Below are 27,049 nucleotides of genomic sequence, written 5' to 3'. Positions count from 1 at the left end.
GCAATCTTCATGCCACCAGGGCCTCTCCTTCTCGTTGATGCCAACCACATTAAACCTGGGCGTGTGGTGCCTGATATCATGCACATTTCACCAGGGCCAGTGGTGTTGGCAAAGGCCATTCACACTACACCAGGGTGTGTGATGCTGACCAATACCATCCATATTTCACCAAGGACAGTGTTGTTAGATGAGGCCATCAACATTAAAACAGGGCCTTTTCTACTGGCTGAGGCCAACTACATTTCACCAGTGCCTGTCTTGGTGGCTGATCCAATCCACAATATACAAAGGCCTGTGCTACTGGCTGATCCCATCCACATTACACCTGGGCCAGTGCTCCCTGTGAGACCATATTCACCACACCAGGGCCTTTGATACTGGCTGATGCCATCCACATTACACCAGGGCCAGTGGTGTTGGCTGAGGACATTCACATTACACCAGGGCTTGTGCCAATACCATCCACATTTCACCAGGGCCAGTGTTGTTGGATGAGGCCATCCACATTACAACAGTGCCTGGGCTACTCGTTGATTCCATTCACATTACACCAGGGCCTGTGGTGCTGGCCAATACCATCCACATTTCACCAGGGCCAGTGTTGTTGGCTGAGGCCATCCAGATTACACCCCTGCCAGTGCTTCCTGTGATGCCATCATCACCACATCAGGGCCTGTGCTACTCGTTGATACCATACACATTTCACCAGGGCTTGTGTTGCTGGCTGATGCGATCCACAATACACAAGGGCCTCTGCTACTGGCTGAAGACATTCACATTACACCAGGGCCTGTGGTGCTGGCCAATACCATCGATATTTCACCAGGGCCACTGTTGTTGGCTGAGGCCATAAACTTTACATCAGGGACAGTACTTCCTGTGAGGGCATCTTCACCACACCAGGGCCTGTACTGTTGGCTGAGGCCATACATTTTACACCAGGGAGAGTGCTTCCTGTGAGGTGATCTTCACCAAACAAGGGCCTTTGCCGTGGGCTGAGGCCATTCACATTACACCAGGGTGTGTGGTGCTGACCGATATCATGCACATTTCACCAGGGCCAGTGGTGTTGGCTGAGGCCATACACATTACACCATGGACAGTGCTTCCTGTGAGGCCATCTTCCCCCCACCATGGCCTCTGCTGCCCGTTGATGCCATCAACATTACACCTGGGCCTGTGGTGCTGACCAATCCCATGCGCATTTCACCAGGGCCAGTGGTGTTGTCTAAGGCCATACACCTTAAACCAGGGCCAGTGCTCCCTCTAAGGCCACCTTCACCACACCAGGACCGCGTTGCTGAGTCATACCATCCACATTACACCAGGGCCTGTGCTACTGGCTTAAGCCAACTACATTTCACCAGGGCCTCTGCTTCTGGCTGATGTCATCCACATTACATCAGGGCCACTGCTTCCTGTGAGGACATCTTCACCACACCAGGGCCTATACTGCTTTCTGAGGCCATGTAAATTTGACCAGAACCTGCGTTACTAGCTGATGTCATCTACATTACACCTGGGCCTGTGGTGCTGGCTGATGCGATCTACAATACACTAGGGCCTGTGCTACTGGCTGAGGACATTCACATTACATCACGGCCTGTGATGCCGGCTTCTACCATCCACATTACACCAGGGACAGTGCTTCATGTGAGGCCATCTTCACCCTACCAGGGCCTCTTTTACTCGTTGATGCCATCCACATTACACCTCGGCCTGTGGTGCTAACCGATATCATGCACATTTCACCAGGGACAGTGGTGTTGGCTAAGGCCATCCACATTACCTGTTCTACTTGCTGAGGATATTGACATTTCACCAGGGACTGTGTTGGTGGCTGATCCCATCCACAATATACAAAGGCCTGTGCTACTGGCTGATGCCATCCACATTACACCAGGGTCAGTGCTCCCTTTGAGGCCATATTCACCACACCAGGGCCTGTGCTTCTGGCTGATACCATCCTCATTTCACCAGGGCCCGTGTTGCTGGCTCATGCCATCCATATTCGGACAGCACCACCAGCATGTGGTGCTGTCCGAAACCATCCACATTTCACCATGGTCTTCGTTGTTGGCTGAGGCCATCCACATTACACCACTGCCAGTGTTTCCTTTTAGGCCATCATCACCACACGAGGGCCTGGGGTGCTGGGTGAGGCCATCCACATTACACCAGGGCCTTGTGATGCTTGCCGATACCAAACACATTTCACAAGGGCCAGTGCTCCCTGTGAGGCCGTCTTCACCAGACCGGGGTCTGTGCTACTGCCTGATGCCATCAACATTACACCAGATCCAGTGCTTCCTGTGCGGTCATCATCACCACATCAGGGCCTGTGCTTCTGGCTGATGCCATCAACATTACACCAGGGCCAGTGCTCCCTGTGAGGCCATCTTCACCACACCAGGGCCTGTACTGCTTTCTGAGGCCATCTACTATTTCACCAGAACCTGCTTTTCTGGCTGATGCCATCCACTTTACACCAGGGCATGTGTTGCTGGCTTAGACCAACTAAATTTCACCAGGGCCTGTGCTACTCGTTGATGCCATGCACATTAAACCAGGGCCTTTGGTTTTGGCCGTTACCATCCACATTTTTACCAGATTGTGTGCTACTTGCGGATTCAATCCACATTGCTGCAGGGCCAGTGCTCACTGTGAGGCCATCTTCACCACACCAGGGCCTGTGCTGCTGGCCAATGCCATCCACATTTCACCAGGGCCAGTGTTGTTTGCTGTGGCCATCCACATTACACCACTACCAGTGCTTCCTGTGAGGCCATCTTCACAACACCAGGGCCTGTGCTAATACCTGAGACCATCCACATTTCACCAGGCCCTGTGCTACTCGTTGATGCAATGCACATTACACCAGGGCCTGTGGTTTTGGTCGTTACCATCCACATTTTTACCAGAGCCTGTGCTATTTGCTGATGCAATCCACATTGCACCAGGGCCTTTGCTGTGCCAATAACATCCACATTACACCTGGGCTTGTTGTGCTGACCGATATCATGCACATTTCACCAGGGCCAGTGATGTTGGCTGAAGCCATACACATTACACCAGGGCCTGCGTTGCTGGCTGAGGCCAACTACATTATACCAGGGACAGTGCTTCCTGTGAGGCCATCTTCACTCCACTTCAGCAGGGCCAGTGGTGTAGACTAAGGCTATTCACATTACACCAGGGTGTGTGGTGCTGACCAATGCCATCCATGCTTCACCAGGGACAGTAATGTTAAATGAGGAAATCCACATTACAATAGGGCCAGTGCTCCTTGTGAGGCCATATTCACCACACCAAGGCCTGTGCTGCTGGCTGATACCATCCTCATTTCACAAGGGTCTGTTCTGCTGGCTGATACCATCCTCATTTCACCAGGGCCTGCGTTGCTGGCTGAGGCCATCCACGTATATATACTGTTTCGCCCGAAACAAAGTATATTCCCTAGCACGGGGATATTGAATTCTATAAGATAAAACCATAAATATGTGTATCTGAGTTTTCTATCAAAAGTTACACCTATTTATATGAAGTTGTACAAAAACGCTTTATTTCGTCAAGACAGTGCGTTTCTTGCAATTTCCATGCATTTGAATGGGGAACTCGCCCGAAACCAAGTATAGGTTTCATTATGTGAATAACTTTAAAATCTTAGCTCAAACAGCTGCAAAACCTGTTTGCCCAGCACGGGGATATTGAATTCTATAAGGCAAAGCCATAAATATGTGTGTCTGAGTCTTCTATAAAAAGTTACAGCTGTCTTTATGAAGTTGATCAAAAACGCTTTATTTCACCACGTTAGTGCATTTCTTACAATCCCATGCATTTGAATGGAGTTCTCGCCCGACACAAAGTACAGGTTTTCATTTTGTGAGTAACTTTATGCTTTATTTCACCACGTTAGTGCGGTTTTCGCAATTACATGCATTTAAATGGAGTTCTCGCCTGACACAAAGTATAGGTTTTCATTATGTGAATAACTTGAAAATCTTAGCTCACACAGCTGGAAAACCTGTTTCCCCAGATGCTGAATTCTATGAGGCAAAGTGCGGTTTTCGCAATTACATGCATTTGAATGAAGTTCTCGCCGGACACAAAGTATAGGTTTTCATTTTATGAATAACTTGAAAATCTTAGCTCAAACAGCTGCATAACCTGCTTGCCCAGCACGGGGATATTGAAATCTACGTATAAGGTAAAGCCATAAATATGTGTCTGAGTCTTCTTTTAATAAGAATCAAATCAAAGCGTCTATTGTCATTCAAAGCTTTTTTTTGTCATATGTCACAATTATATGAAATATAATTTCTCTGTTCAATGACATTCTTCCTTTGCTGTCCATCTACAAATGCCATGGATAAGGGTTAAAAGAACAGGATAAATAAAGATATAAAATAAGCATAAAAATAGTGGAAGATAAATAAATAAGTCCAAAAATAAATAAGTTAAGATAAGTGAGGTATGCAGATGTCGATGTATAAAGGAGCTCAATGTGCAAAATGAACTTAGTGTGCAAATTGTCCTGATGTGCAAATTGCAGTTGAGGTATGTCATCTGTTCAGGAGTGGGGAAGAAGGAGTTTTGAGTCGGGATGTTCTGGATTTCACACTTCTAAACCTTCGTCTCAAGGACTTAAGTGTGAACAGTCCATTTTGGGGGTGTGTGGGGTCTTTGAGGATGGAGGCAGCTCTCCTCTGGACTCTTCATTGGCAGATGCTCTGCAGAGAGGGCAGCGGAGCCCTGATGATCTTCTCCCCACAGTTATTATCACGCTCTGCAACTGTTTGCAATCCATAGCACCAGAGATGGTGATTACCAGATCACCATCTCTGGTTATCTGTAATCTGATTACTTTTTTCAAGTAACGAGTGAAGTAAGGGATTACTATTGCAAAAACGGTAATTAGATTACCGTTACTTTCCCGTAGGAACGCTGCATTACTGCGTTACTAAAACCGTGATTTTTTGCGAGAATGTCTCACGACAGTGATGTAAGCGAGTGCACCGTTAGTGACAACAGCTGTGTGCAGATCAACAATGGATCATGTATCGATTGTGGGAGAGAGTATGAGGGTGCAGCGTTTAAAGCGTGGAAGTACTGACCTTACTTTGAGTTTGATTCCATAAAAAGTGACAAAAACATTAGTGTCCATTGTGCGTGGGAAGAAAACTTCTTTTTACAGCGAAAAAAACCCCTAAACTTCCGAGCAAGCACCGAGTGCGCAACGACGTAATGGGAAACTCACAGAGAAAGTCGCGGATTCTTCAACTGACCGCGGCACACCTGCACCAGGGTAAACCTCCGCCTACCGCAGTCCTGCTTTACAGGTGAAAATGGAGCAACAGGACCGCTGAGTCTTTGACTTTATTTATTTTCTGCACAAAAAATATTTTATTTTATGTGCTGGAATGTGCAGAAAATAGGTTTAAATGTTAAACTAATTTATTCAAGTCAGAGAATGTTGCATATAATTAAATTTTTGCTTGATGCATAAAGTTAAAAGATTAAAACTAATAAAACAAGTTTTAAAAAGAGACTTTTCCATTTGATTACATTTTATATGATGGATTATGCAGAAAAAGTAGAATTGGGGTGAAAGATCTATCACTTTATCACCTCTTCAGGTTGTAAATCGTGTTTTTTAAAAAGTAACTAAGTAACTAAGTAATTAATTACTTTTGAAAATAAGTAATCAGTAAAGTAACGGGATTACTTTTTTGGGGAAGTAATCAGTAATTAGTTACTGATTACTTTTTTCAAGTAACTTGACCAACACTGCATAGCACCATGCAGTGATGCAGCTGGTCAATGTGCTCTCCACAGTGCAGCTGTAGAAGCTGCTGAGGATCTTGGCCGACATACCAAATTTCCTCAGCCTCCTCAGAAAATACAGCCGCTGCTGAGCCTTCTTGACCAGCTGTGTGTCCAGGTGAGGTCCTCACTGATGTACAGCTATCTTTATAAAGTTGTACCCAAACACCTATATCACAGAGACAATACGTTTCTCACCATTACATGCACTCTCAGTGGGTCATACGTTATCTTTCTCGCCTAAAGAAAAACGCTTCTTCATTTTGTGAATAACTTGAAAATCTTAGATCAAACAGCTGCAAATCCTGATAGCAAACAACAGGGATACTGAATTCTATAGTATTCATGCAGAAATATGTTTGTCTGTGTCTTCTTTTAAAAATTACAGTTATCTTTATGAAGTTGTACCAAAACACCTCATTTCGCCCAGACGACGCGATTCTTACTGTTACAGTAAGTTACGTTGGAATTTGTGTTAGACTTCGTTCTTTTTTTTCCTTTTTCTTCTTTATAATTTAACTGACACTGAAAAATTCTGATCATCATGATTGAGCTTCAGGAAAGCAATGTTATACCCAATAAAGGAGGGCTGGTTAATAGTGGTTAAAGGTTGGTTTTGATATACAAGTAAAATGGCCATGTCTCTATTCAGTTTAAAGTCTGACCCATAACTGACTTTATCTAAGTTTTAGCCACCACTGGTCTATATTTTCATTAAAATAATTTGAATAATTTTGTTCTAGCTGATTATAACAAAACTTGAAGTACAAAAAAACCCCAAACCAGCTATTCCAGATTGAAAGGATCTATGCTGACACAGTGGTTTATATGAATCTACCTCTCATACATGATACAACGTGATAATGTAAATGTGACAATGTGGCAGGTTAAGTCAGGGATGTCAAACATAAGGCCCGGGGGCCAGACTCCAGTCCACCTTACTAGATGGCACTATTGGAAGGAAAATGTGAAGAACAGAAATGTTGAACTTTTAATTGTTTTTTCATGAGTTTTAAAGGTTTTCCTACTGACGAAGATTTTCTTGGCCCTTCAAGCTACACCTGAGTAATCAAATAATAGATTTCTGTAATATTACAAAATTACTTTTTAAAATTTGAAACACAAAGACTAGCACTTCATTTATTTATTTTTAATATAAACTATCTCAGGATTACATGTGTAATTGAAACATTACTTTCACTGGTCCCATCCACATAAACTCAAAGTGGGCTGTATGTGGCCTGTGATGTAAAATTAGGTTGTTGTTTTTTTTTTTTTTGCCTGTCCCATTTGGTTCTTTAGTCGTCAGAATTGTTGTCTGAAGACCAACAAGGATACCCAATGGATTTACTTTGCCAAATGGATCATCGTGGCATTGCCTATTGGTCCATTTGATCGACCTTTGTTTTTATTGTTTATTATATTTTATTTTCAGATGTTACAGACGGGACAGACATGAGTGAGGGATAGGAAAGGGAGAAAGAAAGAGGAAGGAAAAGAAAAACAGAAGGGGAGAGGGACAGTGAGAAAGGGAGAGAAAAAAATCTCCTGGATCACCTGTTGAGAGAAGAAGAATAGAAAACAAGCAAAAAAAAAAAAAAAACCCAAAGCAACATACTAAACACAACACCATCGCATTAATCTAGCTAAGTGTAAACAGCAGTAAATACTGAATATTCAATGTTGTTGTGCAGCACGCAGGACAGACAGCGCACAATGTGCTTTGAAGTAGCAGCCAAGAAAGGTGTAATTTAAGTCTATGAGCAGTGAACACCCGTGTGCATACCTGTGTGGGTCAGCGCGCTTGTATTCAAATGGTTTCCCCATGTAATGGTCTGCAAGAGGATGTAGCAAAAAAAAAAAAACGCGCACGCTTTAGCTCGGATTTTCACCATTTTGTCTTGACTTGTGATATTGTTATTCATATGGGTTTTTGAAGAGGTACTTCTAGCAACCACAAGGAGGAGTATTGTACATACACTTGACATATTTGTCCTAGTGTCTCGCCGTCGTACGAAGTCTCCGCCTTCGTGGATAAGAATCCGCTGCGCACCCTCTGTAGGTCTTTGCAGACGTCAACCGTGGTAACTGCTGTTTGTTCCCTACCCGGATTCTACGTGTTAAGGTATTGTTAGCGTATGGGTACATGCACTGGTATGACAAATCGGTGTTAACATCGGTCGGTTGTTTTCTCAATACCGATGGTAAAATGTCTGAAGTGAGCTTTTATTAAAGTGATGTTAAATTGATGGTTTTTTTGTTTGTTTTACGCTCAGTACAGTCAAAGGTCCAGGTGAAATTTGTAAATTGCTATACTTAACAAAGTAGTATAGCACGCGGTTTCGGTATGATCCTGGAACGTAACGTGGCTTTTTAAGGTACTGCGCTGTACTGCGAACAAAAGAAACCATGTGTATGTGAAGGCTTGGGCCTACTCGTGAAAAGGTGCGCGGGTTAGGTGTTCAGCTCGCTGTTTTGACATAAACTGGATGCTCAGGCATGAAGGCAACTAGTAGTTAACAGGGTGCAGTTCGCTCCTCTTAAACTTGCTTGTGAAACCGCGTCGACATGCCAATAGAGCGCCTTCCGCGTGTCGTTTTACCATTGTCTAAATTATGGCAGACATCTCGATTCGTCAAATAAAAGAGTGACATATGTGAAGCTCGAAAATTTATCAAGGAATTTTGATTTGTCAGTAGCCTATAGGAGTTAACTGTATTGTGCCAAAAGAGATTTCCGGTATTTTCCTAAAAGCGATTGCGGGAATTTAAGCTGTTAGAAGTCTCTTGCTGACCTACAATCTGTCAAAAAATAGTTTAATCCTATCTCTCACTGAGAATGTCACGTAATTTGGAGCCATAAAGAGCCGTCCTATCACAAAGTAGCTGATGCAATGAGCTTTTAGCAAAGTCATTTTTATATATCCGGGTGAAGGGTGTCATTCTTATGTCTAATATTTTTTACTTAGATTAGTAAATAGACGGTAGTCAACGGGATATTCTTAAATATTTAACATTTATTCTTATAAATGTTAAATACTTAAGAATATCAAGACATGGCCCAGAGATGATCTTGAATGGCAAAACACAGAAATGACATTAAATACAACTGTTTTAGGTTACATTCTTTTTAAAGTAATTGTATACATTTCAGTATTTAGAAAGTGTGCAGGAACGATGTATGTTTAGTTGTGTGAAACAGACAACCTCAAATACTAAGCTAACATTCAGGGGACATTGTCAGTTTTACCTGCAGAAATAATAATGAGCCTGCTGCAAATAGGCTTGAACTTGACCCTGCATTGTAGAATAAATGAATGGATCTCATTGGGTAATACTGCTCACATGAAGAGGTGGCACTGGGAGACGGAGATTAGCCCTCGATTTAGAGTTGAGCTTTAAAGCTTGAATGTGTGTCTTTGACCTGTCACACATTGTTGTAGCAGTTAACAGTCAAAACTAATATTATCTTAATTTGGTGTTATATCCAAAATAATATTTTCCCTGTAATTTATCTCCAATTATTAAAAAAAAATAAAAATAAATCCCTAAGCAGTGAGTCGCTGTCACATTTTTATTCTGGCACATTCAGAGTCTTGACAGCATGATGAAGATCAATGTGTTCACTGTGTGGGCGGGGCTGCTAGTTCAAGTTTCTGTCCTCTTTAAATGATCACAGCAAGATGCATACTAAGCCAGGTTGCAAGCTGTACTAGCATTTTCTTTACAATGGGGTCCATGCCCTCAGCATCTTGTCCTCTCATAGTCAGCCCCGCTGCTGACTGTGTCAAATACAGTAAAGTGCTGTGAGTAACTTATCAGACGTGTTCTTTCTGCAGCACATAGGCTGCCTGTTTGTCTTCATCATTCTTGTCTATTTTCTTTCAGAGTCATGGCTGAGCTAAAGGAACGCACATTCATTGCCATTAAGCCTGATGGCGTGCAGAGGGCCATCATTGGTGAGGTCATCAAAAGGTTTGAGATGAAGGGCTTCAAGTTGGTGGGCATGAAGATGCTCCATGTAAGTATAGACTGAAAGAATCCAACCCTTACAGGTGAAACTGTATCATAGTGGTCAACATTTTTGCCCTTAAAACATTTTAACCATCTGCAACATATGCACAGATATTGTAAGTGTGCCAAGTAATGGGTAAGCCTGATTAGCCTACTCATCTGTTCCTGAGTGAAGCACAGCCAATTAGCTGTTAAGGTCTACTGATCCTGTAACATTTAACCTGATATGGTAAGGTGCTGCTTTATGTGAACATCAAGTTTGCTTAAGTTATAAACCTGCAACACTTAAATATTTCTGTTTAAACATCTGTCCTGTTAGCGTTGGTGTGATAAACATGTTCTGATGATATGGTACTGGCCTAAATTTCCATGCAATTTCTGAGAAATTGGTGTGATTGTTTCTACACCCAGACTTTGTCTGTTGCTTGCGGCTAAAAAGCTGGGGGTAAACATGTTGATAAAGTTGCCAATTATATGCAGTAGCGAATGGGTACTAATGCAGTTTCTAGAGCTGCATCAGTACACATATGGTGACAACACAGTTACTGTGATACTACAACAGAGGTCTCGAACTCCAGTCCTCGAGGTCTGGTGTCTTAAAACATGTGTCCCTGTTGCAACACACCTGAATTAGGTCATTATAGAACTTGACTACATGCTGAAATGGCAACCCCTAACCCTACTCGAGTAAATTTAAGTAAATGTAAGTGTTTGGAAAAGTGTACTTCTAACAGTACTTTGATTGCACCATGTTCATTCACTCATGAGCTGCTGTAACATGAATCAAATGGCTGCATTGTATGCTACTAATTGTGTGTTGCAGCAGGGGCACATGGAAAAGTTTCAGGACACCGGCCCTTGAGGACTGGAGTTCGAGACCCCTACACTACAATTAGAGTGCTTCATCTGAAATTACAAGTATTACAGCAAAGCAGCGAGTGAAATGAAGTACAAATGATGACTCACAAATTAGGATGTGAAAGTGAACATTTACGAAACTGCCTTGTTTTCTTTGCTGCAGGCCTCTGAGGACCTCCTGATGAAGCATTATGTTGACCTAAAGGACAGACCATTCTTTCCTACTCTCATCAACTATATGAGGTCTGGTCCAGTGGTTGCCATGGTAAGACTCTATGTATGTATGCATGTCAACAGTTCAAGGTCAGATCTTAACCTCATTATCTGTCATGGTTGCTTCAGGTGTGGGAAGGCAAGGGTGTGGTGAAGACAGGCAGGGTGATGCTGGGAGAGACTAACCCTGCTGATTCTAAGCCTGGAACCATCAGAGGAGACTTCTGTATTGATGTCAGCAAGTGAGTTATCTTCGCATGATGGCAGATGTGAAACAATAGCGTGTATGAAGTGTATAGTCACTTTCTGACTCTGTCCTCTTCTTAAGGAACATCATCCATGGCAGTGACTCGGTGGAGAGTGCCAACAAGGAAATTTCCTTGTGGTTTAAAGATGATGAGCTTGTCAACTACACTAGTTGTGCCTTCAGCTGGCTCTACTGAGCTGCTCTGGGTCTGGAGCTCCCACCTCACCACTGCTTGGGCACAAAGTGAAACTCTTGCCTCAGATTTCCTGTGGTAAGCTGTAGCCTGGAGGGAGAAGAACTTGTGTAAATCCTTTGTCTTTCACAATTCACCCCTCTTGTCCTTTACATTACCACTGTGCTCTGATTTGGTCTCTGTGGGGCCACGTGTAGTCCGAATTCATTCCTGAGCAAGGACCATCTAGTCCTTCAATGTACATCGTTTAATGATTCCAAACCTGTCTTTGACTGTCTGTTTTGTTAACGGTAATTTGCTTTACAATAAAATAAAATAGCTGGCATCCTGTCTGTGTCATTGGTACTTATGTTCCTCTGTGTGTGGGGGGGAGGGGGGGTTAAAATGTGGTGACTTTAGGCAGGATTAGTGTTAATTAGCCTGACAGTCTGTATTAGCAACTTCCTAATCTGACTAGATTAGGAAACTGCTTTCATACTGTCAATAGTTTAAAGCAACTTTATCAATGTCTGGAAGGATGATAGACTAATAAGAAAAATCTTTTAAGACTTCCAACTATTAAATGAACCATGTCAGTTTGCTGAGGAAAGGGGATTGGGTTTTTGCAATTGGCAGTGATCATTAAAAAACTTGAATTGGGTTCACAGTTCATCTTCCAGGTCTGAAAGTGAAGCTGATCATCTCACAGTGTTTTATGGCTATTATATCCCACCGGGTCAGCCAGCAGCATTGATTCGATGATTCAGATTTTCAAATTGACAGAATCTAGAGGTACAAAGACAGATTTTTAGTAGATAGAGGTAAACTTTTCTGAAAATCTTGAGAATGAGGCAGTGCAGTTCATCTCTAACGATCAGTCTGTGCTGTGCACTTCGCTGCAGATCAGTGCCAGAACTAGTTTGTGATGGTGCTGGTAAATTGAGTTTCTGGTGTAGTTCTTCACGGTTAAGTCTGATGCAAAATAGTACGTTTCATTATGAGGCACACTAACATGCTATGGTCTATTTTGATTCTCTGTGCATGTTCAAAGATGTATTGTCCAATGGTGAAGCAGAGAGGATTGGCAGTGTTACACTGAATACAAGTTTAATAATTCAAAAAAGTAATCTTTTTATAAAAGTCACCAGAAACTTTCACAGCCATGCAGAAACAGTTGGCAACGCTTGTAAACAAAGACAACCAAATTGTAATCCAAACTTCTGGCTTTATTTACATGGTCAAAGCTTAGTCACAGCACAAATTAATCATATAAACAGAAACTTGTATACACTATCAAAAAGATGTACAAACTTGAAACTGCAATTTTGAAAATGTACCTCTAGGGTTATTGTTAATATCAATAGATTTATAACTGACAGATACTCCCTCCCCCCACCTCAATTTGTATCGAAAATAAATTTTTCACTATAACTCAATTTACCAGACAATCTCTCTCCCCATATATATATATATATATATATATATATATATATATATATATATATATATACACACACACACATACACACATAGCACCACAATATAATCAGGAGGGGAAGTGATCGCATACAAAAGACCCGTGTTAGAAGCCAGGAAAGAGGATCAAAACAAAACAACTTCAGCATTTACCTAATTATTCTCATCTAGAAGAACCAGATCAGCTGCAAGACCTCCATAACCAAACGGTTTCTATGGAAGGCTATCAGTGCCAGGAAAAGGCAAAAACAAAACTGGATTACACAAATATTCAGCAAACGCAATAAAGCTGCAAGTCTGATTTTATTTTGTTTCAATTTTGGCTTAACACCAAAATTAGGAAAATTCTGACTTGGCATACCCAACTTATTTTACCACATAGAAATTTAATTCAAAATGAAATTTGTCACATTTGTCTTACTTGGAAAATGAAATAATATAAATTGTTATCAGGTAATGTTATTCCTGATATTATGACATATTGTTCTCACTATTACTGTTTTGGTAGAGTAACATTTTTATTATTACTGTTACGTGCCACCAAAATCAAAATCATCAACCTGCTTTCATCTCAAGCTACTGAGATTCAAAATCTTTAAATATATAAGCAACTGTGGATGGAGCATTAGGAAAGAAGGTAAATCAAAAAGTACATTTTCTACAAGAAAATATTAGGAACTGGAGATCTGAAATAACATTTGATTACTTGGGGTTTAATCTAAAGGAGGCCAGAAACAGAACAGTCATTTTGTTTTTGTACAAATACGTTTTGCTGATCAGGTATTTTAATGTTTCCTTTTGCCTTCATACATTACAGGAACATGAGCACCTTCTCAAAGGGCTCATGTCAATGAGTCTTGCACTTATTGTAAGACAATCATTTATTGTTTCACAATCAAAAACCTTTGCATTTCTTGTACAAGTTTCTCTTAAAAGGAAAACAATTGTTTTCCTTTTAAAACAATTGTTTTCAAATCTCAGGAGATGAACTTAAACATGAATGCAGAATGGTTCATCTTGAGTGTTCGGAAGCAAAAGAGTTCTAATTAAGGAATCATAACTTAATTCTTAAATGAATTTTGTTTTTAAACACAGCTTAATACCAAATGTTGATATTTAACTATCATTTTAAAGGATAGTGATGATGATCTTTTAGCAACAGTCTTCCTCATTCATATATATATTTATTGTGTGTGTGTGTTATTTTTATATGTGTATATGTAAGTCCAAAAGGTTTGACTATTGCTCTCAAAAGACATTCTGTAATTAAGCAACAATGGGATCTATGACTGACGGGGGGGGGGGGGGAAATCAAACAAAAAAAAACATTTACATACTTTTATGATGCTGGAGATGCAAATTTCTGTTATGTCAATTAACATAAATTTATGCCCCTCCATTTTTATGTTTTACATGAATTTTTAATTTCTGGGAAGTAAGTTTTGACAGTTCTGTTTCTTGAAAATTCTGAAATAAATTAAAAAATGTACTAAATATGCCATCACAAATCAGAATCACAATTCTGGGGAGGCTTCAGCGTTCAAATATCACGACCTGCTTCAAAATCTGTCGTTTTAAAACCTTGTTTGCTTCCATACAATAAATCTACAAGATCAAAATGCCTTTGGGGTTTTCAAACCCTGCTGATTCACACAACCTTTACAAAGGATCAAAACTTCCTGAGAATTGAACCATTCAATTGAATCTTTGAATCTGAAACTTGTTAGTTTACCTTTACTGAGAAGTTTACAGATTCTCTGCATTTAAAAGCATCCTTTGGCCATAAAGTGAGCATTCTTTTTAAACCCTTTGACCATAAAAGTCACAGTTATACAACACCCTATTGTTAATTTTTCTTACATGCTAATGATAACAGTGTAGTGATCGTGAAATTTGCAGGCGCTATAAATTTTACTTAGTATAGCAAAATAAGATTGGATCTATTAATATTGCATTACATTCAAAATAGAAGACTTCCTCATGTGTTGCAATAATATTATTCCACGTTTGAAGTCTAGCCTTCAAGTGGATTATTTTCAGGTTGTTGATTTTTTTCCATTTGCATAAGCCAACACACTGCAATAGTCTATTTCATGCTCTCGCTTTAGCTAAACATAGCTAGCATCAGGAGGTAGTAGATAAACGGTTGCAAAAATCGAGCTCTAAGAATAATCAAAGGTGGTCTGTTGTCTTTTCCATTTTCTGGCTAAAGATGATTTCTTTGTTTGATTCCATCACAGTGGTGGAGTATAAATATATGTATTTACATACAATATATGTTTTTATGCCACTATGCCATGTGAATGCTGCCTTCAGAGACGATAGGAAAAGCAGTGCATTGTTTAATTATCAAGAACAACCTGTCATTCTGTGGCTCAGATGAATCATAAACTAGCTTGCATACATGGCTTTATCACTCGTACGCACACCCACACACACAAACCCTACAAACATTTTGCATATTACTTGAAGACCTGTTTGGTTATAAGTTTGCTGTAACCAAGGTAGATTCTCCCACTTTGTCTTAACATGGGAGTCCAGCCACCTATATTGAGTGACAGAAACTAAATGGAGTATGTAGTCTCAAGTATGCCACATACAGTATTTAATCATATTCCATTAACTAAAGAATAAACCAACAACAGCCATGAAGTGAATTTACATTTCTGCCATCTACCTCCTTAACTTTCTATCCAGCAGATTAGGGTTGGTGGGGCGTTTAAAATGTAATTTTCTAATAAACTTTTGTATGCATTTAATATTTTTAAGTGATTCATATGTATTTAATACTACTACTACTACTACTACTACTACTCAATGAATTCTATAATTCCCATTTCATTATGTCATACGTTACATTTCTTCAGAATAAGGAAATTTTTTTTTCCTTTCAAGATTTTCTGTATTGCATATTATTTTTTAAAAATTAAATAATAGATTGAATATAATTGTGGCACACTGCAGATGCAGATTTGGGTAAAATTACAACTGAAATCAAAAGAAAAAGGACATGACATGTATATTGATAAGACTTTAACAGAATACCAAGATTATTATGATTATGTCCAGGGACCAAGTGATAAGACAAGTCTCTGATAAGACTGAAGTTCATCTTTTACAGCAGCTACAATCAGAGAGTAAAGCTCAAAGCATATTGTATGGCCGGGCAGTGGGGACATGTCATCATATCCTATCATAACAGTGCGATTTTTCATTTAAACTTTGCGACCTGCTGCTTACTTACACTTCCTGTTTCTTCTGAAATATTCTCATATCATCAAAATGTGGAGCTTTTTTTTTTCTTTTTCTTTTTAAAAAAAAAACCCAAACAAACAAAAAAAGCCATTTTCATTTCCACAGCTTCAGTAATCCTTTTTTTATCAGTACAGCACACAGAATCTGAAGCTACCCCAGTGATAACTGCTTCAACAACTGCTCATTCACAGAGGTACTGCAGGACCAAAAACTCAAGCTTAGCTCCAAAAGCAAGTCATAACCCCTACATACAATGTTCAGCTTTACAGCATTAAAAGAAAAATGTGCTTATATCCCAGTATATGGCCAAGTTGTGGTGTGAGACACACTACCACAGGCAGCTGTGGTGTGGCTGGCAACAGGCCACACCTCCATTAACTGGCGTCACTGAACTAGACTTCTGGACTATACTTGTGTTGTTGATGCCTTTTGGCATCTATTTATCTGACAAATTATCAGCCCTGCTGGTGGAAAATAACATTCAAGATGTTTGTGCTTCACCCTTGGTGAGTGAAAACCTGAGTGTTTTATTAGCAGTAATTAGGCGGTATGTGGCTGCTAACCACCTAGCTAGCATTTGCTGGTAACTTAGCCACCTGTTGTTCAATTATGTTCATTTCTGGCTCCAAGAAACAAAACAAAAAGGGTCAAAACTTAAATGTTGACAGTTAAAAATTGAAAACCAATGGTTCGTGGTAGCCATGTCCATATTTTATATATTGTCTATACAAGCTCAGTGGAATGTGAAAAAAGTGTTTTTGTTTGTTAATATAAAAAAAAAAAAGAAAAAAAAAAGAAAAAAAAAAAGCAACAGCTGCATAAGATGTGTTTTTGTATAAAGCTGCACCAGAAAGTGGGAAAACCCTGTAAATGTGGATAAAAAAAAGAAAATCTACTAACAAAAAATAAGTGATAAGATACCCTAAAAGGTCAATGAAGAACTTGGCTTCTCAAATGGGCTCAAAAAGACTTCTTAGTTTAAAACATTGCAAAGTTAGTGAAAGGTTAATAATAATAATAATAATAATAATAATAATAATAATAATAAGATTAGTAGGACATTGAAAAAGAATCTATTATAAAACTACTTTTGTAATGGACTCTGTCAAACTGGTCATCATTTTGTTGAGTCTGGAAAAAAAAAAGAGCAACAGATTTTGGTTCTGTAATAACTAAATGAGGAATAAATGTAGCTGTGGAAATCTTCTGTTCAATACTATAAGGAAAAAGAACAAAAGGAGGGAACGACCATCATTAATGCTGAGCAGCATTGCAAGAACTCTTTGTGTAGCTCTATCTGAATAGGCCTACACTTACTAGTGAATAGTCACTTTATAAAACAACACGTTACTCAAACAGCCACCAAAACATGAAAAAAGGACATAAAAAAAATCAACCTGAAAATCAAAACAAAATGAAATAAGGAAAAATTCAAGTACTATTATTAAAATTAAAGTCCACCTGGCAATACTGCAAAAATATACACAACTCTGCTCATCTTTCTGACAGCCTTACTTTGCTCATGCAGCTGCTAAACGGCTGACTCTGACATTTTCATACAAAAACAAAAAAAAATAAACAAAAAACCCCCACCACCAACAACCCCCCCCCCCTTCCCATACAACAAACGCAAGAAAACCTAAAGACCTGGCTCAATAAATTGTTGTCACAGTTTCTCCAGGTCTCTGTATGTGGCCCACATTATGGCTGAGGCTGGATGGGCTTGCAAGACATAAAATCATCCAAATAGCTCATCTGGTTCAGATAGCCAAAGAAAGGGAGAAAAAGCTGCAGGTCGTAGAAAGAGAATGCCCAAACATCTATGACCCAGGCCTGACTCTGGGTGCTTTCTATGATTAGACAGGACTTTCTGAGTGATTATGTGGACACACCCCTACAAGGTTAGAAAATCGTTTTAAGTGATGTTGAGGAATGTTATTCCTCATGTGCTGACATTACAGGTGGCCTGTGGCATCACTCTTCAAGTATCCTCTCAGGTGAGTTTGACTCTCCCCATTCCTGATTGTTGGTTTGGTGTTTCCAGAGATGTCCTTTTGTGGTTTCCTCCTCCTCGATTTTGTCACATCAGGGTTCCTGTCTAATGTAGTAACTGCCCGAGCCATTGCTCTCTTGGTCTGAGGTGCCCTGCGAGAAGGTGAATTCATCCACTTCAGCGGTCTCCTCTTTCATTCGCAGGAGAGACTCTAGAGGCAGGAACAGAATGCAGAAGAGAAGAGTAGCAAAGATGAGCCCCTTGTGTTCATGCACTTTGAACAAAAATGCAAGGAGCCTTTGCTTCGGAAGTTAATTTTAAAACCACCTGACAGGCATCAAAATAAATGACCCAGTCCCTACTGTAAAGCACCACTCTACTCTTTACTGACATGAAATATTCATGTTGATAACGAACAGAGAAAGGTTGATTGAATCAGCAGCTTCCAGCCCCACAGTGTAGCCTGGTGACCAGGACTGTCTTCATAGACAGTCCTTCATACACCCCCCCTACACACACACACACACACACACACACACACACACGAAAACAACCCAGGATACTTGCAGTGCAGTGCTGGTTTTGTTTTTAAAAGAGTGCCATTACCTGATTTGTGGGTTAGGTGGAAATGGGTGCGGGGTCTGGGCCGAGCTGGCCCCTGGGCAGGGTAAGGGGGTGGACTCTGCTCTTCGTCCCCTGAGAAGCTGCTCCTCCTCCTGCCTGCCTGACTGAAGGGCCGTCGACCAACAGGAATCTTCCTCTCTAAACACCAAGCCAGATGCGGGTAAGCTACCAGGGGGCTCATTACAAATATGGGATGACTTTACGTTTAGATGACTTAGCACTATGAAGTTAAATAAAACCTGCTGTCTGATCATTCCTTTCTGCTAACACTGATATGCCCATCTGAATAAGCCCCTGGTAAGCTGTACTCTGAGTGCTAGACACAAGTAAGCAGATGTACAATTAGCATGATATTATATTTATGCCATATGTGGCAAGCCATATAATACATAATCACAAGCAAATTATAGTATTTCATAGTTGCACAACAGAAGTCCTGGTGCACAAATTTAACACTGCATGAAGCGGGAGCTGAAATTAAAGTTTATGAATTAACAATAACTAAGGTGACTCTGCTCTCAGACAAATTTCCCATAGGATAACATCCCTGTGCCCTACATGCAAGGGCTTGTAAAGACTATGTGGGAGTGAAACAATAATTATAATTTGCTTGTGACTATGATTTATCATGGTTGTGACATATGACATAATTATGAATCCACGGTAAACCAAGATGAATGCTACAGGAACTGTCAGTATTTAAAATAATAACTTTTCGTGTTCCATCTGAGCATCCATGAAGTATGGCAAAGCCATACTTGAAGAGTATCTAGTGCTGATATTGCTGATTTGCCAAAATCTGCAGTTTCTCAAACAACTACTTGAAGCAAACTCCAAAAGGAAGTCAATCCCCATAGACTTCCATAAAAATGTAAAATCTACAGCAGAAATAAACATGTTCAAAGCCTTGTATTAAAAAAAAGAAAGAAAAAAAGCAGGTGCTTCTCTAACTAATTCATGACAATTTTTGGGGTGTGGGAGGGGAGTTAGAGAACTTACCTGGTGAGACTGTATTAAAGCTTAAAGTTATGAACAATATTTTACACAATATCTCAATTCCTTTGGGTCACTTGGTGTTCGCACTTCCTGCAGTAGAGTATCGCTTCCTGGTCCAACACATAGTGGTGTTTTTGTGTAGCGATTTAATTAAAAACTTATAGATAACGTCTTATTTCATAGTGTAATCGTCACATGCTTCATCCGAAGCAAACTCACTGTGTCTTTAGGGATTCCCCAGCTTAGCTCGCAGCCGACTTAACAGCAGGGCCTCTTCACCTGTCCCACCTACACTTTCCCACTCATTGTGTCAGATGATCAGTTATTCCTTGACCTCCTTTAGTAATAATTATTCTTAAAATAAATATAGCCTATTTGCCAGGCCAGGATCACTGAATTGGAGACTGTTTTGCACCCTTGAAATACCTTTAGCTAGCCCAGCCCCTGTAGCTGGTGCAGCCGAAGGTAGTGTAGTGTAGTTCGCTCTCCCCAAGCAGCGGGGAAAACAGGATGGCTGGGTGACGGTGATGAGGAAGCACAGTCTTAAACAGAAGCCCCAGGTACACCACCAACCTGTTCATGTGTCAAACTGCTTTTTCTCCACTCTGCAACACACCCACCAGAGATCAAAATCTTGAAAGTGGCGATTCTGTTCTTAAACATGTGAAGCGAGAGACATCAGCAACCATAGTAATGGTCTTCTAGGGGCCAGAACAGGTGACATTGAGGGAAATTTAAAACTGCTGCCTAAGAGTGAACGTACATTCAGTAAAATTATAATTCACGTCGGTAGTAATGACACCCGGTTATGTCAGTCAGAGATCAGTAAAATTAATATTGAATCGGTGTATAACTTTGACAAAATAATGTCCAGTGCTGGCTGTCCAAAAAGATATCAAGACATCAAGATTTACAGACAATTGGGAAACTTTCAGGTGGAAACCTGGTCTTGTTAGGAGAGATGGCATCCTCCCTGCCAGATTTGTAGAAATAAGAGCTGCTCCATCCAAATTTAACCCACCAAAACGTGACTATCTGGAGCTGGGACCAGGAAGCAGAGTTACAGTCTTACACGCCTCTCTGCAGCTTCTCTCCTCCTGTTATCCCCCCAAAACCCCATCCCCTTAGAGGCTATGTCAGCTCCCAAACAGGCAAAAAACAAAAACAAAAAACCAAACAACAAATCAGCCAAAACAACATTTAAAGATAACAACAACATTTAAACAACATTTTTTAAACATAAAAAAACAAAGAAAGAACAATACAGTATTCTAAACAGCACTGGAGAGTAAAACAGTGAAATGTGGATTATTAAATATTAGGTCTCTCTCTTCCAAGTCTCTGTTAGTACATGAGTTAGTAATTTATCAATAAATCAATTTACTTTGACTTACAGAAACCTGGTTACAGCAGGATGATTATCTTAGTTTGAATGAATCAACACCCCCCGAGTCATAGTAACGATCAGAAACCTCGAGGCACAGGCCGAGGGGGAGGTGTGGCAGCAATCTTCAAGACTGAGAGTTTTAACTCATTTGAAAGACTGATGCTCAGCCTTGTCCACCCCAGCTGTAAAACTCAAAAAACAGTCTTACTTGTTATCATCTATCGTCTACCTAAGCCTTACACTGAGTTTCTGTCTGATTTCTCAGACTTTATATCTGATTTAGTTCTGAGCTCAGATAAAATAATTATTGTGGATGATTTTTAACATCCATGTAGATGCTAAAAATGACAGCCTCAACATGGCATTTAATCTGTTATTAGACTCAATTGGCTTCTCTAAAAATGTAAAAGAACCCACCCACCACTTTAATCACTCTCTAGATCTTGTTTTAACATACGGCATAGAAACTGAACATTTAACAGTGTTTCCTGAAATCCGTCTCTAGTTTGATCATTTCCTGATAACATTTAAACTTACAATAATTGATTACACAGCAGTAGGGAGTAGATTTCATCACAATAGATGCCTTTCTGAAAGTGCTGTAACTAAGTTTAAGAATATAATTCATCCGCTGTTATCGTTTTCAATGCCCTGTACCAACACAGAGCAGAGCAGCTACCTAAACACTACTTAACACAGGTCGATTATCTTTTTAATAATTTTAATAATTATGACTGTGGATACTGTAGCACTTGTGAAAAAGAGAGTCAAATCCGAAGTACCTGACTCCATGGTATAATTCTCAAACACGTAGCCTAAAGCAGATAACTCGTAAGCTGGAGAGGAAATAGCGTGTCACAAATCTAGAAGATCATTTAGCCAATCAACTATTTATCACTGATTGAAGAAAATAAGAACAACCCCAGGTTTCTCTTCAGCTCTGTAGCCAGGGTAACAAAAAGTCAGAGCTCTGTTGAGCCAACCATTCCATTAACGTTAAGTAACGATTTCATGAATTTCTTCATAAATAAAATTTTAATCATTGGAGAAAAAATTACTCATTACTGTCTCACAGGCATAACATTTTCTACAGATGCTTTTAGTACCATTGATATTTATTTAAAGTCTTTTTCTCCCATTGACTCTTCTAAGTTAACTTCAGTAATTACTTCCGAACCATCCATGTGACTTTTAGAACCCATTCCTTGCTATGTACCACAGGCCTTCAAACTGGCTGTAGTTAAACAGTTACTTAAAAAGCCATCTCTTGACCCACCTGTCTTACCTAATTATAGGCCAATCTCCAACCTTCCTTTCATCTCAAAAATTCAAGTTGAGTAGAGTAGTTGTCAAACACTGCTTGACCTCAGTGAAGCATGTTTGATACTGTTGACCATAATATCCTATTACAGTGATTACATCATGCTTTAGATTTGAATCATATCTATGTAATAGACTCCAATTTGTGCATGTAAATGGAGAGTCCTCTTCACACAATGAGGTTAATCATGGAGTCCCACAGGGTTCAGTGCTAGGACCAATTCTGTTTACATTATACATGCTTCCCTTAGGCAGCATCATCAAATTCAATCTTTATTGGCAGACTTCATGTCCATAAAAACAAAACACACACACACACACACACACACACACACACACACACAAAACACATGGTATAGACATATATATTAGGGGTGCAACGATATTCGTATCGATATTGAACTGTTCGGTACAGTGCTTTCGGTTTGGTACGCATATGTATCGAACAATACAACATTTTTAATTTATTTTATCAACTTTCCTTCTGACGATGCTGTCTGTGTTGAGCGCTCAGTGGATCTGCGCTCGACAGTGCAGCCTAGGCGGAGCAGTCGAGTGCAGATTCACTGAGCGCAGGGCAAGCTAGCGAGACAGAAGCTAAGCTCCCGTTGCAACATGGCAAATTGAACCTCCCCAACCCTCATTCAGATCTGGCGTTTGGATTTTGGTTTTCATGTGACGTATGACCCTGAAGGTAAGCGCGTCATGGACAAAAGTGAAACAGTGTCGGATGTGCCACGCAATGCTCAATTACATGGGTGGGAACTAGTGCGTTAGCGTAGTTTGCTCGTTATGGTGTTGGCCGTCCAGCCCCACACACGGGGCGATCCGCGGTAGCTCGTTAACGGAGATTTGCCGTGTTGTGGCATTAACGTCATTTCAGATTAACGCTGACAGCACTAGTGGGAACACAACGAATATGACTGCACATTTACGTCGACATCATCCAAGTGCAAAGACAAGTGGAAGCAGACGCAAAACAACAAGCACGCATGCTACAAACTTTACCCGAGTCATTTAGACAGCCGTTAGCACAGGATTCTCCTTATGGGGACCTGTTATGTTTAATATGCTGCTGAGAATATAGCCCAGAAGAAGCGGATAGTATAGCTTTTATTTTGGAAAGAGACATTTCTCTGTAATAAACTCTCTTTTCCAAAGATGAGTGATTCCTCAATCAGATCATATAGATATATATATATATATATATATATATAGATATATATATATATATATTTATTTATTTATTTTTTATTACTTTTTTGTTTCAGCAACATTAAATTTAAAAACTGTACTTTTGAGTTAAAATATATATTTCTAATTTTGATAAATGACAAATTAAAAAGGCATGTATCGAAAAAAATATCGAACCGTGACCGAACCAAACCGTGAATTTTGTGTATCGTTGCACCGATACACAAAATTCACGGTTTGGTTCGCTACTTTGGTGTCACAGTTCGATATGTTTTCGATACACAAAAAAAAAAAAAAAAAAAAAAAAAAATGTTCATGCCTTTTTGATTTTGTCATTTATTAAATTTTCACGGCACATTCCGCACCACATCTCTGTGCGTTCATCATTTGTTTGAAGCCAGCTCACCTCCTGCAACTACTTTTCTGAGAATACGTGCTTCTTTTGTGGTTTGGACTCCTGACATTTCTTTGGAGGTGGAGGAATATCACAGTAATTGCTTAAAGGAGCTTCTTCGATATCTTTAAGAGTTCCAAACAAATGTCTGTCCTCCTCCTGAAAATCTTATGTATGCAAACACATGTTGCAACTTCTTATCTTGTGTGCGTTTTTTATTTTGACAGCGAATGCGCACCTGCAGACCACTTATGTGCAGCCCTGGTTATTTAGCTCGTCATATTGCAGCCACAGAAATTCTTTTGTCCATGAAACCATAAAGCTGCACTTTCTTTTTGCCTTATAGTCTGATTTGTCATTACTTTTCCGTTTTGTGGTAAGCTTTTCTTTGGCTGTCACTTCTTCACCCTGACCTGTCTTATTTGGCTCAGCAGAACTAAAATATATATCCTGCTGCTTTTACACACGTACTCACATAAGCTCAGCGATTCTCTGCGTGATCAACCTCTCACATGTTTAAGCTGCGGGAGATTTCACTTGTCGTGTTTGCATAGTAAGCTAACGATTGATAAGACGATGTCAGAGGAATTGGTGCGCAAATTATCATCACTCACCAATCAGTGCTGTCGCTCTCTATACACAGTTCGCGCGATTGCAAAGTGAAAGCAAAAAACAAGCGCAAATTCAAACTCAATTTCAATATGTCACATATTGACAGTAGCTCACCGATGCCAATGACATAATTACCCAGCTACATTTCCGAAAGAATGCAAAAGCATTGACATATATTTTTCCTTCCTGCGATAGCCCGACGGGCAGGGAAGAGATAGATTTTGGTAACCCGACTGGAAAAAAAAATCGCTAGCCCCGGGACGTCACTCATCTTTGGAAAAGAGAGTTTATTACAGAGAAATGTCTCTTTCCAAAATAAAAGCTATACTATACGCTTCTTCTGGAGTATACTCTCAGCAGCATATTAAACATATCAGGTCCCCATAAGGAGAATCCTGTGCTAACGGCTGTCTAAATGACTCGGGTAAAGTTTGTAGCATGCGTGCTTGTTGTTTTGCGTCTGCTTCCACTTGTCTTTGCACTTGGAAAATAAGTATTTGGTCAATAACAAAAATACAACTCAATACTAACATGTAACATAACCTTTGTTGGCAATAACAGAGGTCAAACGTTTACTATAGGTCTTTACCAGGTTTGCACACACAGTAGCTGGTATTTTGGCCCATTCCTCCATGCAGATCTTCTCGAGAGCAGTGATGTTTTGGGGCTGTCGCCGAGCAACACGGACTTTCAACTCCCGCCACAGATTTTCTATGGGGTTGAGGTCTGGAGACTGGCTAGGCCACTCCAGGACTTTCAAATGCTTCTTACGGAGCCACTCCTTTGTTGCCCGGGCGGTGTGTTTTGGATCATTGTCATGTTGGAAGACCCAGCCTCGTTTCATCTTCAAAGTTCTCACTGATGGAAGGAGGTTTTGGCTCAAAATCTCACAATACATGGCCCCATTCATTCTGTCCTTAACACGGATCAGTCGTCCTGTCCCCTTGGCAGAAAAACAGCCCCATAGCATGATGTTTCCACCCCCATGCTTCACAGTAGGTATGGTGTTCTTGGGGTGCAACTCAGTATTCTTTGTCCTCCAAACACGACGAGTTGAGTTTATACCAAAAAGTTCTACTTTGGTTTCATCTGACCACATGACATTCTCCCAATCCTCTGCTGTATCATCCATGTGCTCTCTGGCAAACTTCAGACGGGCCTGGACATGCACTGGCTTCAGCAGCGGAACACGTCTGGCACTGCGGGATTTGATTCCCTGCCGTTGTAGTGTGTTACTGATGGTGACCTTTGTTACTTTGGTCCCAGCTCTCTGCAGGTCATTCACCAGGTCCCCCCGTGTGGTTCTGGGATCTTTGCTCACCGTTCTCATGATCATTTTGACCCCACGGGATGAGATCTTGTGTGGAGCCACAGACCGAGGGAGATTATCAGTGGTCTTGTATGTCTTCCATTTTCTGATGATTGCTCCCACAGTTGATTTTTTCACACCAAGCTGCTTGCCTATTGTAGATTCACTCTTCCCAGTCTGGTGCAGGTCTACAATACTTTTCCTGGTGTCCTTCGAAAACTCTTTGGTCTTGGCCATGGCGGAGTTTGGAGTCTGACTGTTTGAGGCTGTGGACAGGTGTCTTTTATACAGATGATGAGTTCAAACAGGTGCCATTCATACAGGTAACGAGTGGGGGACAGAAAAGCTTCTTACAGAAGACGTTACAGGTCTGTGAGAGCCAGAGATTTTCCTTGTTTGAGGTGACCAAATACTTATTTTCCACCCTAATTTACGAATAAATTCTTTACAAATCCTACCATGTGAATTCATGGATTTTTTTTTCCACATTCTGTCTCTCACAGTTGAAGTGTACCTCTGGTGCAAATTACTGACCTCTGTCATCATTTTAAGTGGGGGAACTTGCACAATCGGTGGCTGACTAAATACTTTTTTGCCCCACTGTACGTCACATGAAAACCAAAATAGTTCCAAACGCCAGATCTGAATGAGGGTTGGGGAGGTTCAATTTGCCATGTTGCAACGGGAGCTTAGCTTCTGTCTCGCTAGCTTGCCCTGCGCTCAGTGAATCTGCACTCGACTGCTCCGCCTAGGCTGCACTGTCGAGCGCAGATCCACTGAGCGCTCAACACAGACAGCATCGTCAGAAGGAAAGTTGATCAAATAAATTACAAATGTTGTATTGTTCGATACATATGCGTACCGAACCGAAAGCACTGTATCGAACGGTTCAATATCGATACGAGTATCGTTGCACCCCTAATTTTTTTTCTTTTTTAAATCTCTCTCTCTCTCTCTCTCTCTCTCTCTCTCTCTGATCTGTGAGTGCTAAAGGCATAGGATATATTTTCACTGCTATACAAATGACACCCAACTCGATCTATACATGAAGCCAGATAACACACACCAATTAGTTAAACTGCACAATTGTCTTAAAGACACGAAGACCTAGATGACCTCTAACTTTCTGCTTCTAAAATTCGTACCTGCTATTAATCTCTGTC

The 27,049-nt window shown here is 40.5% G+C and overlaps 2 protein-coding genes and 1 pseudogene across 2 annotated transcripts in view; 2 read left to right on the top strand and 1 right to left on the bottom strand.

The window, feature by feature from the left end:
• Positions 1-7,882: 7,882 nt before the first annotated feature.
• nme2a (NME/NM23 nucleoside diphosphate kinase 2a) lies at positions 7,883-11,672 on the top strand. The gene is made up of 5 exons (XM_085360338.1): positions 7,883-7,948; positions 9,711-9,843; positions 10,858-10,959; positions 11,037-11,149; positions 11,236-11,672. The coding sequence occupies exons 2-5, from the start codon at positions 9,715-9,717 to the stop codon at positions 11,348-11,350; spliced, it is 459 nt and encodes a 152-aa protein (XP_085216464.1). The 5' UTR covers positions 7,883-7,948; positions 9,711-9,714; the 3' UTR covers positions 11,351-11,672.
• A 6,037-nt stretch (positions 11,673-17,709) lies between these two features.
• mbtd1 (mbt domain containing 1) overlaps positions 17,710-27,049 on the bottom strand; it is a 34,757-nt gene continuing 25,417 nt past the window's right edge. The window contains exons 16-17 of the mRNA XM_085361174.1: positions 18,657-18,812; positions 17,710-18,261 (exon numbers count right to left, since the gene is read on the bottom strand). Of these exons, the coding sequence (XP_085217300.1) occupies positions 18,143-18,261; positions 18,657-18,812 (275 nt within the window). The 3' untranslated portion in view covers positions 17,710-18,142. The remainder of the gene's footprint in view (positions 18,262-18,656; positions 18,813-27,049) is intronic.
• On the top strand, positions 19,985-20,626 carry LOC146626144 (uncharacterized; annotated as a pseudogene).

The sequence above is a fragment of the Diplotaxodon limnothrissa genome, linkage group LG8 (assembly GCF_057381915.1).
Source record: "Diplotaxodon limnothrissa isolate DT_005_m linkage group LG8, D_limnothrissa_male_GT1.1, whole genome shotgun sequence".
NCBI classification, from domain to species: Eukaryota; Metazoa; Chordata; class Actinopteri; order Cichliformes; family Cichlidae; genus Diplotaxodon; species Diplotaxodon limnothrissa.
The sequence above is the reverse complement of the archived record's forward strand: the minus strand, read 5'-3'. Positions and strand labels throughout refer to the sequence as shown.

What these genes read in the sequence shown, in the direction of transcription:
- nme2a (XM_085360338.1), top strand. Translation starts at nt 9,715, where the DNA reads ATGGCTGAGCTAAAGGAACGCACATTCATTGCCATTAAGCCTGATGGC. An exon ending in TGGGCATGAAGATGCTCCAT is followed by an intron (nt 9,844 to 10,857) that starts GTAAGTATAGAC and finishes TCTTTGCTGCAG; the next exon opens with GCCTCTGAGGACCTCCTGAT. An exon ending in CTGGTCCAGTGGTTGCCATG is followed by an intron (nt 10,960 to 11,036) that starts GTAAGACTCTAT and finishes TGGTTGCTTCAG; the next exon opens with GTGTGGGAAGGCAAGGGTGT.